Source organism: Pan troglodytes, chromosome 6 (genome assembly GCF_028858775.2).
Source record: "Pan troglodytes isolate AG18354 chromosome 6, NHGRI_mPanTro3-v2.0_pri, whole genome shotgun sequence".
Taxonomy (NCBI): domain Eukaryota; kingdom Metazoa; phylum Chordata; class Mammalia; order Primates; family Hominidae; genus Pan; species Pan troglodytes.
The window spans coordinates 110,501,222-110,514,345 of NC_072404.2; the positions used below are offsets into that span (position 1 = coordinate 110,501,222).

General features: G+C 48.0%; 1 protein-coding gene across 1 annotated transcript in view; it reads left to right on the top strand.

The window, feature by feature from the left end:
• MUC12 (mucin 12, cell surface associated) overlaps positions 1-13,124 on the top strand; it is a 58,350-nt gene that overhangs the window by 7,782 nt on the left and 37,444 nt on the right. The window contains exons 4-5 of the mRNA XM_054656157.2: positions 1,042-1,045; positions 3,931-4,064. Of these exons, the coding sequence (XP_054512132.2) occupies positions 1,042-1,045; positions 3,931-4,064 (138 nt within the window). The remainder of the gene's footprint in view (positions 1-1,041; positions 1,046-3,930; positions 4,065-13,124) is intronic.

The following is a 13,124-nucleotide window of genomic DNA, read 5'->3' on the forward strand; positions in this document are numbered from 1 at the left end:
CTCCCGGTTCAAGCAATTCTCCTGCCTCAGCCTTCTGAGTAGCTGGGATTACAGGCACGCGCCACCACGCCCGGCTAAGTTTTGTATTTTTAGTAGAGACGGGGTTTCACCATGTCGGTCAGGCTGGTCTCGAACTCCTGACCTCGTGATCCACCCACCTTGTCCTCCCGAAGTGCTGGGATTACAGGCATAAGCCACCATGCCTGGCCAGCTTCTTCCTTTTTAAAAAAATGTTTATCTCGTTATTTAGAGGCTGGATTATGGGACTGGCTAATTTTTGTATTTTTTTTCTTGTAGAGACGGGGTCTTGCTATGTTGCCCAGGCTGATCTCAAACTCCTGGGCTCAAGCAATCCACTGGCCTCGGCCTCTCAAAGTGCTGGGATTACAAGCGTGAGCCACCGTGCCTGGCCAGCCTTTTCTAGCTCCTGTTGACGCCTGGTGTTCCTTGGCTTGTGATAACATCACTCCGATCTCTGCCTCATCATCTTTGGGCATCTTTCCTGTACGTCACACCTCTCTCTCTTTTCTCTGACAAGTATGCAGATTTAGGGCCCATCCTAAATCTGATCTTGAGATCCTTGACTTAATGACATCTGGAAAGCCCCTGTTTCCAAAGAAGGTTGCGTTCCTAGGTACCAGGAGTTAGGACTTCGAGGATATATTTTGGGGTGATCCTATTCAATGCGCGATACCATGCTTTAGCCTCAACTGGTGGCTCTTGCTTTTAAGAAGCAGTGACAGTGCCTGCTGGCACTAGAAAGCCAAGAAGTCCATCCACCGCCATTGGTGTGTGCAGGGGTTGTGTGGCCCCAGCTCTATCTCTACCTCCACAACTCAGCCAGGAGCCAATGAGCTTATGTTAAAGGAATAGACCCAGGCTATCTAGCTCTTGTGTGGCAGAGCAGAATGTGCACCTAGAACTGGGGGACCCCAGCTCATCCCAGTGCCTCCCATAACATTGTAGAATATTCTAGAGTGATCAGGGTGGCAAGAACAGGCATCATTTACTCTCATTTTCCAGGGAGAAATGGAAGTTCAGAGAGGTTCGCTGGATTGCACAAGGTCACACAGCGGTGTACAGGTTGGTCTTGGAGACATAGCAAGGACCCTCCCTCCACACCCCGTGGGGGCTCCCCACACTGCCACTGCCTCTTCAGGGGAGCTGCCACTGGGGACTTCATTGACTGATTTTGTCACAAGCAGAAATATGTCCTGGAGGTGGCAGGAGGAGACAGTTTCAAAGCTTGGTGATGGTCTTCAGACTTGTCCTTGAAGAACCTTCTAATGTGTGTCCCCAAGCATGCCACGATGTGAAAGGTTTGCCTGAAAAACCAGCTGCCTTAATTAAATAATAATCTATTTTATTTTAGAGACAGCGTCTTTCTCTGTTGCCCAGGCTGGAGTGCAGTGGCACAATCATAGCTCACTGCAGCCTCGACCTCCTGGGCTCAAGTGAGCCTTCTGCCTCAGCCTCTCAAGTAGCTGGGACTACAGATGTGCACCACCATGCCCAGCTAATTTTTAAATTTTTTGTACAGATGGGGGTCTCGCTATGTTTTCCAGGCTGGTCTTGAACTCCTGGCCTCAAGCAAACCTCCTGCCTCAGCCTCCCAAAGTGCTGGGATTACAGGTGTGAGCCATTGTCCCTAACCTTAATCTTTTTAAAGAAAAATCCAAATACATGTGGAATGTAGAAGCAGTAAACACTGTAAATGGGCAAGAAAGGACTCAACTTAATTCATTTAATGAGATACCATGTCATTACTTTCACAGAGAAAAAAGCTACCAAACTTTACCTGCTTAGCAGGAGAGGGAGCTGGCATCTTTAATGACCAGTGGCTGCAATGTAGGCAAATAGGCAATTTTTGTTAAGCATTTTGACTACAAAGGTCTGGGGAGTGCCAGCTTGGAAATTGTTACCAGTGAATGATTTTCCATGGGTTCTGCAAGGGGTGACATAAGGCATACCTATAATAAAATAAAATAAAACAATAAAATAAAGCAAAATAAAATAAAATAAAATAAAATAAAATAAAATAAAATAAAATGTATATAGGCAGGGCACGGTGGCTCATGCCTGCAATCTCAGCACTTTGGGAGACCAAGGCAGGCAGATCGCGAGGTCAAGAGATCGAGACCATCCTGGCCAACATGGTGAAACCCCATCTCTACTAAAAATACATTAGCTGAGCCTACTGGCAGGGGCCTGTAGTCCCAGCTACTCAGGAGGCTGAGGCAGGAGAATCGCTTGAACCTGGGAGACAGAGGTTGCAGTGAGCCAAGATCACGCCACTGCGCTCCAGCCTGGGTAATAGAGCAAGACTCCTTCTCAAAAAAATAAAAATAAAGTAAAATAACATGTATATATATATAACATATATACATATACACACATACATTTATATATTCACACACATTTATTGTGTTTTAAAAATTATAAAACGAGGGGTGGTGGTGCAGGTCTGTAGCCCCAGTACTCAGGAGGGAGGGAGGATCACTTGAGCCCAGGAGTTCCAGGCACCGTGAGCTAGGATCTCACCACTGCGCTCCAGTCTGGGGGCACATTGAGAACTCGCCTCTCTCTCTTTTTTTTTTTCGTTGTTGTTGTTTTGTTTTTTAGATGAGTCTCGCTCTGTTGCCCAGGCTGGAGTGCAGTGGTGCCATCTCGGCTCACTGCAACCTCCACCTCCCAAGTTCAAGTGATTCCCCTGCCTCAGCCTCCCGAGTAGCTGGGTCTATAGGTGTGCCACCACACTCAGCTAAATTTTTGTATTTTTAGTAGAGATAGGGTTTCACCATGTTGGCCAGGATGGTCTTGATCTCTTGACCTCGTGATCCCGCCCGCCTTGGCCTCCCAAAGTGCTGGGATTACAGGCGTGAGCCACCATGCCCAGCCTGAAAAAATACCCCCTTAACCTTAACATTCAGATAAACATTGTTAACATTTTATTTCTATGTATTTAGATTTATTCTATGGACGGTTTATATTTTAATGGCTGATTACTATTCTGTTCTATGGAACACCACAGTCATATAACCAGTCCCCTATTTGTCTATTCTTGGACATGTGTACCTCTGTTTTTTACTATAATAAGTAACGAGGCAATAAACATTCTTGTATAAATTTTATTTTATATCTGCATCAGATTAATTTAGGATGAATAACTAGAAATGTCATCGTTAAAATGATATCAGCAGCTGGGTGTGGTGGCTCATGCCTGTAATTCCAGTGCCTTGGGAGGCTGAGGTGGGACAATCACTGGAGGTTGGGAGTTGAGACTAGCCTGGGCAAGATAGTGAGACCCCATCTCTACAAAACGTAAAAAATTAGCTGAGTATGGTGGGGCCTGTGGTCTCAGGTACTCTGGAGGCTGATGTGGGAGGATCACTTGAGCCCAGGAGTTTGAGGCTGCAGTGAGCTAAGGTTGTGCCACTGCACTCCAGCCTGGGTTACAGAGTGAGACCCCCAACTCCTGAAAAAAAAAATGGTATGACTCTTCCAATGGTCCCTGATGCATATTTTCAAATTATCCTTTAGAACTATGATGCCAAGTCAACATCACATGAAAAGGCCCCAACCAACACTAGCTATTATAGTCATCTATCATGATGGACGTCTATCTTTGACAGACAAAGAAGAAATCATATTTTGCTGTGTTTTGGATTTCTTTGCTTCCTGGTGAAATTTATATGCTTTTTCCTTCTCTTGGGCTTGTTGGCTATTTGAGTTTCTTTGGAGAAGAAGCTCAGTTTTCCTTTGCCCAGCTTCCTTGTGGAGCACCCTGACCCTGGAGGTTGACCTGGAGAAGGACCGCCGCACTTGCTCTGTGACATCCTTTGGGGACACCGTTGCCACCAGAATCCCAGGTTGGGAGGGGTCTGAATCTCTTCACCCAGAGCATGGTTCCCTTGTCCCTCCTGCGGCGAGTGAAGAACCTGGGCTTGGTGGAGTTTGCTAGCCCAGGGGATGACGGGGATGGCAGAGCCGAAGCCTTTAGCCTGGGGCTCCCACTTAGTGAGCAGGCAAGGGCTGCAGGAGCCAGAGAGAAGGAGCGTCAGGAGGTGAGGATGTCCTAGGAACTGAATGTGAGATTTCAGAAAGAGGAAGGGCAGCTGGATAAGATGGATGGGGATTCGGTCACTTAGAGCTCAAGCTTGGTGTGACCTGCGAGGGCAACTGTTGTGGAGATGTGAGTGGTTAAGGACAAACTGAATGGTAACAAATCGGAGAGAAAATGGTATGAATCCAGGAACAAAGGCAAAAGAGAGCAGGTATGTTCGGAATGGTCCCCCGCATTCCACAGTGTCCCTGCCTTCTTTGGGTCCCTCAGTGGCCCACCATGTCACTGCCTTGGCCTCACCAGCCTCTGTCCCTCCATTGCCCCTTCTCCTTGTGGCTTCCAGGGCACAGCTGCTGCTGCTTTTTTTTTTGAGACGGAGTCTCACTTTATTGTCCAGACTGGAGTGCAGTGGTGCGATCTCAGCTCACTGCAACCTATGCCTCCCGGGTTCAAGCGATTCTCCTGCCTCAGCCTCCGGAGTAGCTGGGACTACAGGTGCCCGCCACCATGCCCGGCCAATTTTTATATTTTTAGTAGAGATGAGGTTTCACCGTGTTGGCCAGGCTGGTCTCGAACTCCTGACCTCAGGTGATCTGCCTGCCTTGGTCTCCCAAAATGCTGGGATAACAGGCGTGAGCCACCGTGCCCAGCCTCCAGGGCACAGCTTCTAAGGCACAGTTGGGATCATGGCTTTTTACTGAACTTAGTCAAGTCCAAACCCCATTTCTAGGCTGGTTCACACCCATTTTCCTAGCTTCCCTCTGCCTTACTGTCTTCCCTCACCCCAAACACACAGTGAGCACTTTTACTCACCTCTGGGACCCCACACATGGTGTTCTTCTGCCCGGAAAACCTTCCCTTTCTCCTCTTTATTCCTCTAGCCCTTTATTGGGGCTAAAAGTAAAAGTCATTTTTCTTTTCTTTTCTTTTTTTTTTTTTTTAGAAACAGGGTCTTGCTCTGTTGCCCAGGCTGGAGTGCAGCGGCCCAATCATAGCTCAGTACAGCCCTGAATTCCTGGGATCCAGTGATCCTCCCACCTCAGCCTCCCAAGTAGCTGAGACTACAGGGACACAGCACCACACCTGACTAATTTTTTGTTGAGATGGGGTCTCATTATATTGCCCAGACTGATCTCAAACTCCTGGGTTCAAGCAGTCCTCCCTCCTTGGCCTCCCAAAGTGCTGGGATTACAGGCATGAGCTGCCACATCTGGCCTTTTTGTTTTGTTTTGTTTGAGATAGGGTCTTTCTCTGTTACCCAAGCTGGAGTGCAGTGGTGCAATCATAGCTCACTGCAGCCTTGAGCTCCTGGGCTCAAGCAATTGTCCTGCCTCAACCTCCTGAGTACCTGGAACTGACTACAGGTGCATGTACCACACTGGGCTAATATTTAAAATTTTTTTGTAAAGACAGGATCTTGATATGTTGCCCAGGTTGGTCTTGAACTCCTGGCCTCAACTAATCTTCCCACCTTGGCCTTCCAAAATGCTGGGATTACAGGTATGAGCCACCACACCTGGTCAAAAGCCATCTTTAGAATGTGCTTGAATTCTATGTTATAATCTGAGTGACCTTGGAAATTATTTATCCTTAGAACCTTGATTCCTATGTAAAATAGAAATAGCGGCTGGGTGCTGTGGCTCACACCTGTAATCCCAGCACTTTAGGAGGCCAAGGCGGGTGGATCATGTGAGGTCAGGAGTTCAAGACCAGCCTGTCCAACATGGCAAAACCACGTCTCTACTAAAAATACAAAAAGTAGCCGGGTACAGTGGTGGGCACCTGTAATCCCAGCAACTTGGGAGGCTGAGGCAGGAGAATTGCTTGAGTCCGGGAGATGGAGGTTGCAGTGAGCCGAGATCCTGCCAGTGCACTCCATCCTGGGCAACAGAGCGAGACTCCGTTAAAAAAAAAAAAAAAAAAAAAAAGAAACAGCCATGTCCACCTTGCAGACTTGTTGTGATGTTGTGATGTTTATATTTGGTAAGTAAGAAAAAGCAGGCTTTAGACTTCCCAGCATGCACTGACTCATTCACTGAGAAAGTCTAATTAAGCCTCTATAGGGCCAACTGAACAGGGCAGAAATGTTCTCTACCCTCACGGAGTTCACAGCCTACAAGGGCAAAGACATTCCTAGGCAGTTACAGAATCACTGAGTTCCAGTTAATATGTCCTGTGATAGGGCGAGTACAGGAATCTGCTCTGTACCCAATAAATGCCAGTTCTCCCCACCCCTGTTCATACCTCATGAGTCGTTATGGAGATAACCATAAACGTCCTTTATATGCTTTTTCATTGTTTGACTTGTGACAATAGACACATTCTACTTTTATAACGTAAAAATTCCAGTAAAATTTATGAGTAAACCCAAGAGACTCCCATTTTTAAAAGAAGAAGGAAAAAATGACAAGTCAAGTATCACCTCCTCCTGGAAGCCTCCCTTGATGACAGGCAGGAAAGTCCACCCTGCTGCATTGAGCCCTGCCCTGCCTTCATGTGGGCCTCTGCTGTCTCCTCGTTGTACTGAGGGTCTAGGAGCCCCCATGAGGGGCGGGGGGTACATCTACCTTTGATCTCAGTGTTACCAGATGGCACCATGCTCTTGGTGTCCCAAACAAAGAATTGGATATGACACATACAAATAGCAAAGCAAGCAGCAAAAGTTTGTTACGTATAGTATTACACTCTCAAAGAGGGGAGAGCGGACTGATCTCTGTGAGGTGAGATCAGCATCAGTTTGGTGTACTTTGCATCTTTTTTTTTTTTTTTTTTTTGACAGAGTCTCGCTGTGTCACCCAGGCTAGAGTGCAGTGGCATGATCTTGGATCACTGCAACCTCTGCCTCCTGGGTTCAGGCGATTCTCCTGCCCCAGCCACCCAAGGAGCTGGGATTACAGGCGCCCACCACCATACCCGGCTAATTTTTATATTTTTAGTAGAAACAAGGTTTCACCACGTTGGCCAGGCTGGCTTCGAACTCCTGACCTCAGGTGATCCTCCCGCCTTGGCCTCCCAAAGTGCTGGGATTACAGTTGTGAGCCACCATGCCCGACCACTTTTCATCTTTTTATGTGTTTTTGTTTTTTTTTAACTTCTCTTCCCAAGGCCATCTAATCTCTAGCCAGCATCTGCCTTTTGATTGATAGGTGTGTCATTTAGTTACTTTGGCCTTTGTGTGCTTGCGCATCGCCTCCATCTCATAATCTTAAGTACAGGCATGATATGCAGTCCACGTAGGTGAGCTGTAATGAGCTGATTATGATACAGGGTTATGTTAAAGATACTTTTTCTCTCTAACGGACATGCCTAGCACTGAGGAGCTACCCCTTACTGGTTTGGTCTGGATCTTGCTGGCTGTGGGATCTCCTTTTTATTTTTTTGGGATGGAGTCTCACTCTGTTGCTCAGGCTGGAGTGCAGTGGCTCACGATCTTGGCTCACTGCAACCTCTGCCTCTTGGGTTCAAGAGATTCTCCTGCCTCAGCCTCCTGAGTAGCTGGGATTACAGGCACCCACCGCCACGCCTGGCTAATTTTTGTATTTTTAGTAGAGATGGGGTTTCACCATGTTGGCCAGGCTGGTCTCAAACTCCCGACCTTAGGTGATTGAGGGCCTTCCAAAGTGCTGGGATTACAAGCATGAGCCACTGCACCTGGCCAAGGGGAGCAGAGTTTTAAAGGATAACTTGGTGGGTTGGGGGAGCCAGTGAGTCAGTAGTGCTGATTGGTCAGGGATGAAATCACAGGGAGTCGAAGCTGTCTTCTTGCACTGAGTCAGTTCCTGGGTGGGGGCCACAAGATCAGCTGAGCCAGTTTATTGATCTGGGTGGTGCCGGCTGATCCATCAAGTGCAGAGTCTGCAAAATATCTCAAGCACTGATTTTAGGAGCAGTTTAGGGAGGGTCAAAAATCTTATAGCCTCCAGCTGCATGGCTCCTAAACCATCATTTCTAATCTTGTGGCTAATGTTAGTCCTACCAAGGCAATCTAGTCCCCAGGCAAGAAGAAAGTCTGCTTTGGGAAAGGGCTGTTACCATCTTTGTTTCTTCCAAAGTTAGTTCAGCCTACTCCCAAGAATGAACAAGGACAGCTTGGAGGTTAGAAGCAAGGTGGAGCCAGTTATGTGAGATCTCTTTCACTGTCTCAGTCATAATTTTGCAAAGGCGGTTTCAGCTGGAGGGCTGAGTTTTCCTGTGGGTGCAGAAAGGCAGGGTGGCTGAGGATTGTGGTGGCCTCTGGACGAGACACAGAGGAGGTTCCTGAGAGGTGATTGGGGAAGGTGACCTCAGAGACCAGGAGGCCAGAGGGGTCCCTCACTCAAGTGAGGGAGGAAGCCTGTGGGAAGGAACGCCTGCGTGAGCCTGTTTTGAACCCTGCCACCCTCACTTTGGTGCCGGCCTATCCTCTGCCATCCTCTCTGACCCTTGTATTCAGGGCTCAGAGATGCCCCACCTCCACCTTGGCAGCCCCTGGAGCTCAGCCCCTCCACTTCCATCAGGTTGAACTAGACAAAACTTAGCTCATAAACGAGAGGATTGGGCAAAACCACAAAAGTCCACTGACTTCAAAACAAACATGTGGCCGGTGTGTGCCTCAAGCCTGTAATCCCAGCCCTTTGGGAGGCCGAGGCGTGAGAATCACTTGAGGCCAGAAGTTTGAGGCTGGCCTGGGCAACATAGCAAGATCCCATCTCTAAAAAAAACAAAATTTTAAAATTAGTGGGGCATGGTGGCACACCCCTGTAGCCCCAACGATTTGGGAGGCCGAGGCAGGAGGATCGCTCCAGCCTAGAAGTTTGAGGCTGCAGTTACTCCAGCCTAGAAGTAGGATGGTGATATAGTTTGAATATTTATCCCTTCCCAGATCTCATGTTGAACTGTAATTCCCAGCCCAGGTAACAGAGTGAGACCCTGTCTCAAAAAAAAAAAAAAAAAAAAAAAAAAAGCCATCAAAACCCCAAAATCTCCCCCAAACACCAAGCAATCTTTTCCATCTTTTTCATGAAGTTAGAATTCCAAAAAATCTTAGGCATCATTGCCTTTCACCTGAACTGCATTGATCAATGATTTGATAGTGCTCTGTCTACCCCTGCACCCTGGCCTTCTGTCTTGGTCCAGCTCCTGGCCTCCCCCTGTGACTGTGTGTCTTTTTCATGACTCTGTAAAACTGGGGCCATCTGGGATGGCAGAGGGTGCCTCTGCTCTGGAGGACTGAACCGTCTCCTCTGCCAGGGGCCAAGGTTGGCCTTCCTGAGACAAGTCAGAAAAATGCAGCTCCTGGCATCTCGGAGATTGACAGATGGGACAAGAGGCCACACACCCTGTCCTCTCAAGGAAGTCCCTTATATGTCATCCTGTAGAATTCCTAGTAACTCCTGGGCTGGTGGCACTTCCATCACAGATTCTGTGCATATACAATCTGATTCATTTCATAGGCAGGATGAAGAAAGCCAGGGATTATATGTCCGTCTTACATAGGAAAATGGAATCCTACACGTACTGTCCCATGTTCTAAGTAGCACAGAGAAAATACAGTAGCCCCTCCAGTCCAGGGCCAAGATAATGCTTTTTTTTTTTTTTTTGAGACAGAGTCTCGCTCTGTCACCCAGGCTGGAGTGCAATGGTGCCATCTCGGCTCACCGCAACCTCTGCCTCCCTGGTTCAAGCGACTCTCCTGTCTCAGCCTCCCAAGTAGCTGGGATTACAGGTGCATGCTACCATGCCTGGCTAATTTTTGTATTTTTAGTAGAGATGGGGTTTCGGCATATTGGCCAGGCTGGTCTTGGACTCCTGACCTCAAGTGATCTGCCTGCCTCAGCCTCCCAAAGTGCTGGGATTATGGGTGTGAGTCACTGCACCCAGCCTAGCTAATGATTTTTTTTTACAGTTGTAGCCCTTTGAGTGGGCCTGAACCAGGGTGCAGGAGGCACTCCATGGGCAGGCTACGAGGGCTGCAGGATGACCAGGTAGAGGTGGCAGTGTTCCAAGAAGGGCGATGCTAGCCTTTGAATATTTGTCCTCACCCAAATCTCATGTTGAGTTGTAATCCCCAGTGTTGCAGGAGGGGCCTGGTGGGAGTTGTTTGGATAATGGGGGCAGATCCCTGTTGAATGGCTTGGACCATCCCCTTGGTGATGAGTGAGCTCTCATTCTGAGTTCACACAAGATCTGGTCTTTTAGAAGTGTGTGGGCCAGGCGCGGTGGCTCACGCCTGTAATCCCAGCACTTTGGGAGGCCGAGGCGAGCAGGTCACCTGAGGTCAGGAGTTTGAGACCAGCCTGACCAACATGGAGAAACCCCACCTCTACTAAAATACAAAATTAGCCAGGCATAGTGGTGCATGCCTGTAATCCCAGCTACTTGGGAGGCTGAGGCAGGAGAATCACTTGAACCGGGGAGGCAGATGGTGCACTGAGCCAAGATCACGCCACTGCACTCCAGCCTGGGCAACAAGAGTGAAACTATGTCTAAAAAAAAAAAAAAGAAAAGAAAAAAAAAAGAAGTGTGTGGCATTGGCTGGGCTTGGTGGCTCACGCCTGTAATCCCAGCACTCTGAGAGGCCAAGGCAGGCAGATCATTTGAGGTTAGGAGTTCGAGATCTGCCTGGCCATCATGGTGAAACTGTCTCTACTAAAAATACAAAAATTAGCCGGGTGCAGTGGTGGGTGCCTGTAATCCCAGCTACTCAGGAGGCTGTCAGGAGAATCACTTGAACCCAGGAGGCGGAGGTTGCAATGAGCCGAGATCGCACCAATGCACTCCAGCCTGGGTGACAGGCTGTCCCAGAAAAAAAAAAAAAAAGAAAGAAAGAAATGTGTGGCACCTCCCCTACCCTCTTTGCCTCTCTTGCTCCTGCTTTTGCCATGTGACCAGCCTGCTCTCCCTTCACCTTCTGCCATGATTGGAAGCTTCCTGAGGCCTCCCTAGAAGCAAACACCAGCACCATCCTTCCTGTACGGCCTGCAGAACTGTGAGCCAATTAAATCTCTTTGCTTTATAAATGACCCAGGCTTATGTATTTCTTTATAGCAATACAGGAAAGGCCTAATAGAGGTGGCTAGCTCTTGTGTATGTAAATGCATCTGGAGAGAAAGGACAGAGATAATTGTCCATGGAATGGGTGACTGCCTTAGCTCTTCTGTTTTTCCTGGGTTGGTGGCAGCTGCAGGGTTCGAGGTCAAAGGGGTCTCTCAGATGTCAAGGATGAGGAAGAGAGACTTGTCAGACCAGATATGGTTTGGCTGTGTCCCCACTCAAATCTCATCTTGAATTGTAGCTCCCACAATTCCCATGTGTTGTGGTGTTGTGGGAGGGACCCAGTGGGAGATAATTGAATCATTGGGGGCAGTTTCCCCCATACTGTTCTTGTGGTAATGAATAAGTAAGTCTCACGAGATCTGATGGTTTTATAAAGGGAAACCCCTTTCACTTGGCTCTCATTCTCTCTCTTGCCTGCTGCCAAGTAAGATGTGCCTTTCACCTATCACCATGATTGTGAGGCCTCCCCAGACATGTGGAACTGTAAGTCCATTAAACCATTTTTTCTGTATAAATTACCCAGTCTCTGGTATGTCTTCTTCCTCTTCTTCTTTTTTTTTTTTTTTTTGAGACAGAGTCTCACTCTGTCACCGAGGCTGGAGTGCAGTGGTGCGATCTCAGCTCACTGCAACCTCTGCCTCCTGGGTTCAAGTGATTCTCCTGCCTCAGCCTCCCAAGTAGCTGGGATTACAGGTGCCTGCCACCACACCCGGCTAATTTTTGTATTTTTAGTAGAGATGAGTTTCACAATGATGCCTAGGCTCATCTCGAACTCCTGACCTCAAGTGATCTGCCACCTCGGCATCCCAAAGTGCTAGGATTATAGGCATGAGCCACCACACCTGGCCTTGGGTATGTTTTTATCAGCAGTGTGAAAATGGACAAGTATGATGTGTAAGCCAGACAATATAAGGTCTGCAAAATGCAGAATGTGAGGAACAAAAGGAACGTGTGTGGGGGCATTTGTGGGAGTACAACCTTCTGCTGGAATTGATGCCTGAGCACCTTGACAGATGAACATGTCCCAGTGTGGCTAGGGTGGAATGAGCAGGCAATACTGGACAGAGGCATATAAGTACAGTTCTCCACAACCATACAGATATGATAACCCAGAGCCATACTACTAACAATTCAAGTTCATTTTTTTTTTTAGATGGTGTCTCACTCTTTCACCAGGCTGGAGTGCAGTGTCATGATCTCAGCTCACTGCAACCTCCACCTCCTGGGTTCAAGCGATTCTCATGCCCTAGCCTCCCAAGTAGATGGGATTACAGGTGTACACCACCACACCTGGCTAATTTTTTTGTATTTTTAATAGAGATGGGGTTTCACTATGTTGGCCAAACTGGTCTCAAACTCCTGATCTCAAGTGATCCGCCCGCCTCGGCCTCCCAAAGTGTTGGGATTATAGGCGGGAGCCACCTCACCTGGCCCTAAAAATTCAAGTTACAAATTACAGTCAAGACTCAGAAAAGTATCTAGTGACACCCTGCCCGCTAGCCAAATGGTTATATTCCACAGAAGGCACAAGGGTCTATAACAGGGTTCCCCAATCCCCTGGCCCCAGACCAGAACTGGTCCGTGGCCTGTCAGGAACGAGGACACACGGCAAGAAGTGAGTAGTGGGCCAGCAAAGCTGAGCTCTGCCTCTTGTCGGATCAGGAGTGGCATGAGATTCTTCCAGGAGGACGAACCCTGTTGTGAACTGTGCATGCAAGGGATTTAGGCTGCACCCCCTTATGAGAATCTAACGGTAAATGTAATGTGCTTGAATCATCCCAAAACCATTCCCCCAATAGCCAACAGCTCAAGTCCTTGGGAAAATTGTCTTAGATGAAATCGGTGCCTGGTGCCAAAAAGGTTGGGGACTGCTAGTCTACACCATCAATAAAATTTCTTCAAATCTACAGGTTCAACTGACACTTCCTATGCCCCCAAAAGGGAAACTTGAGTTTCAATACCATGGGCTGACCAGGTGTCTTACAGCCCGGATGTGTCAGAATTGACTGCCACCAAACATAAGGAG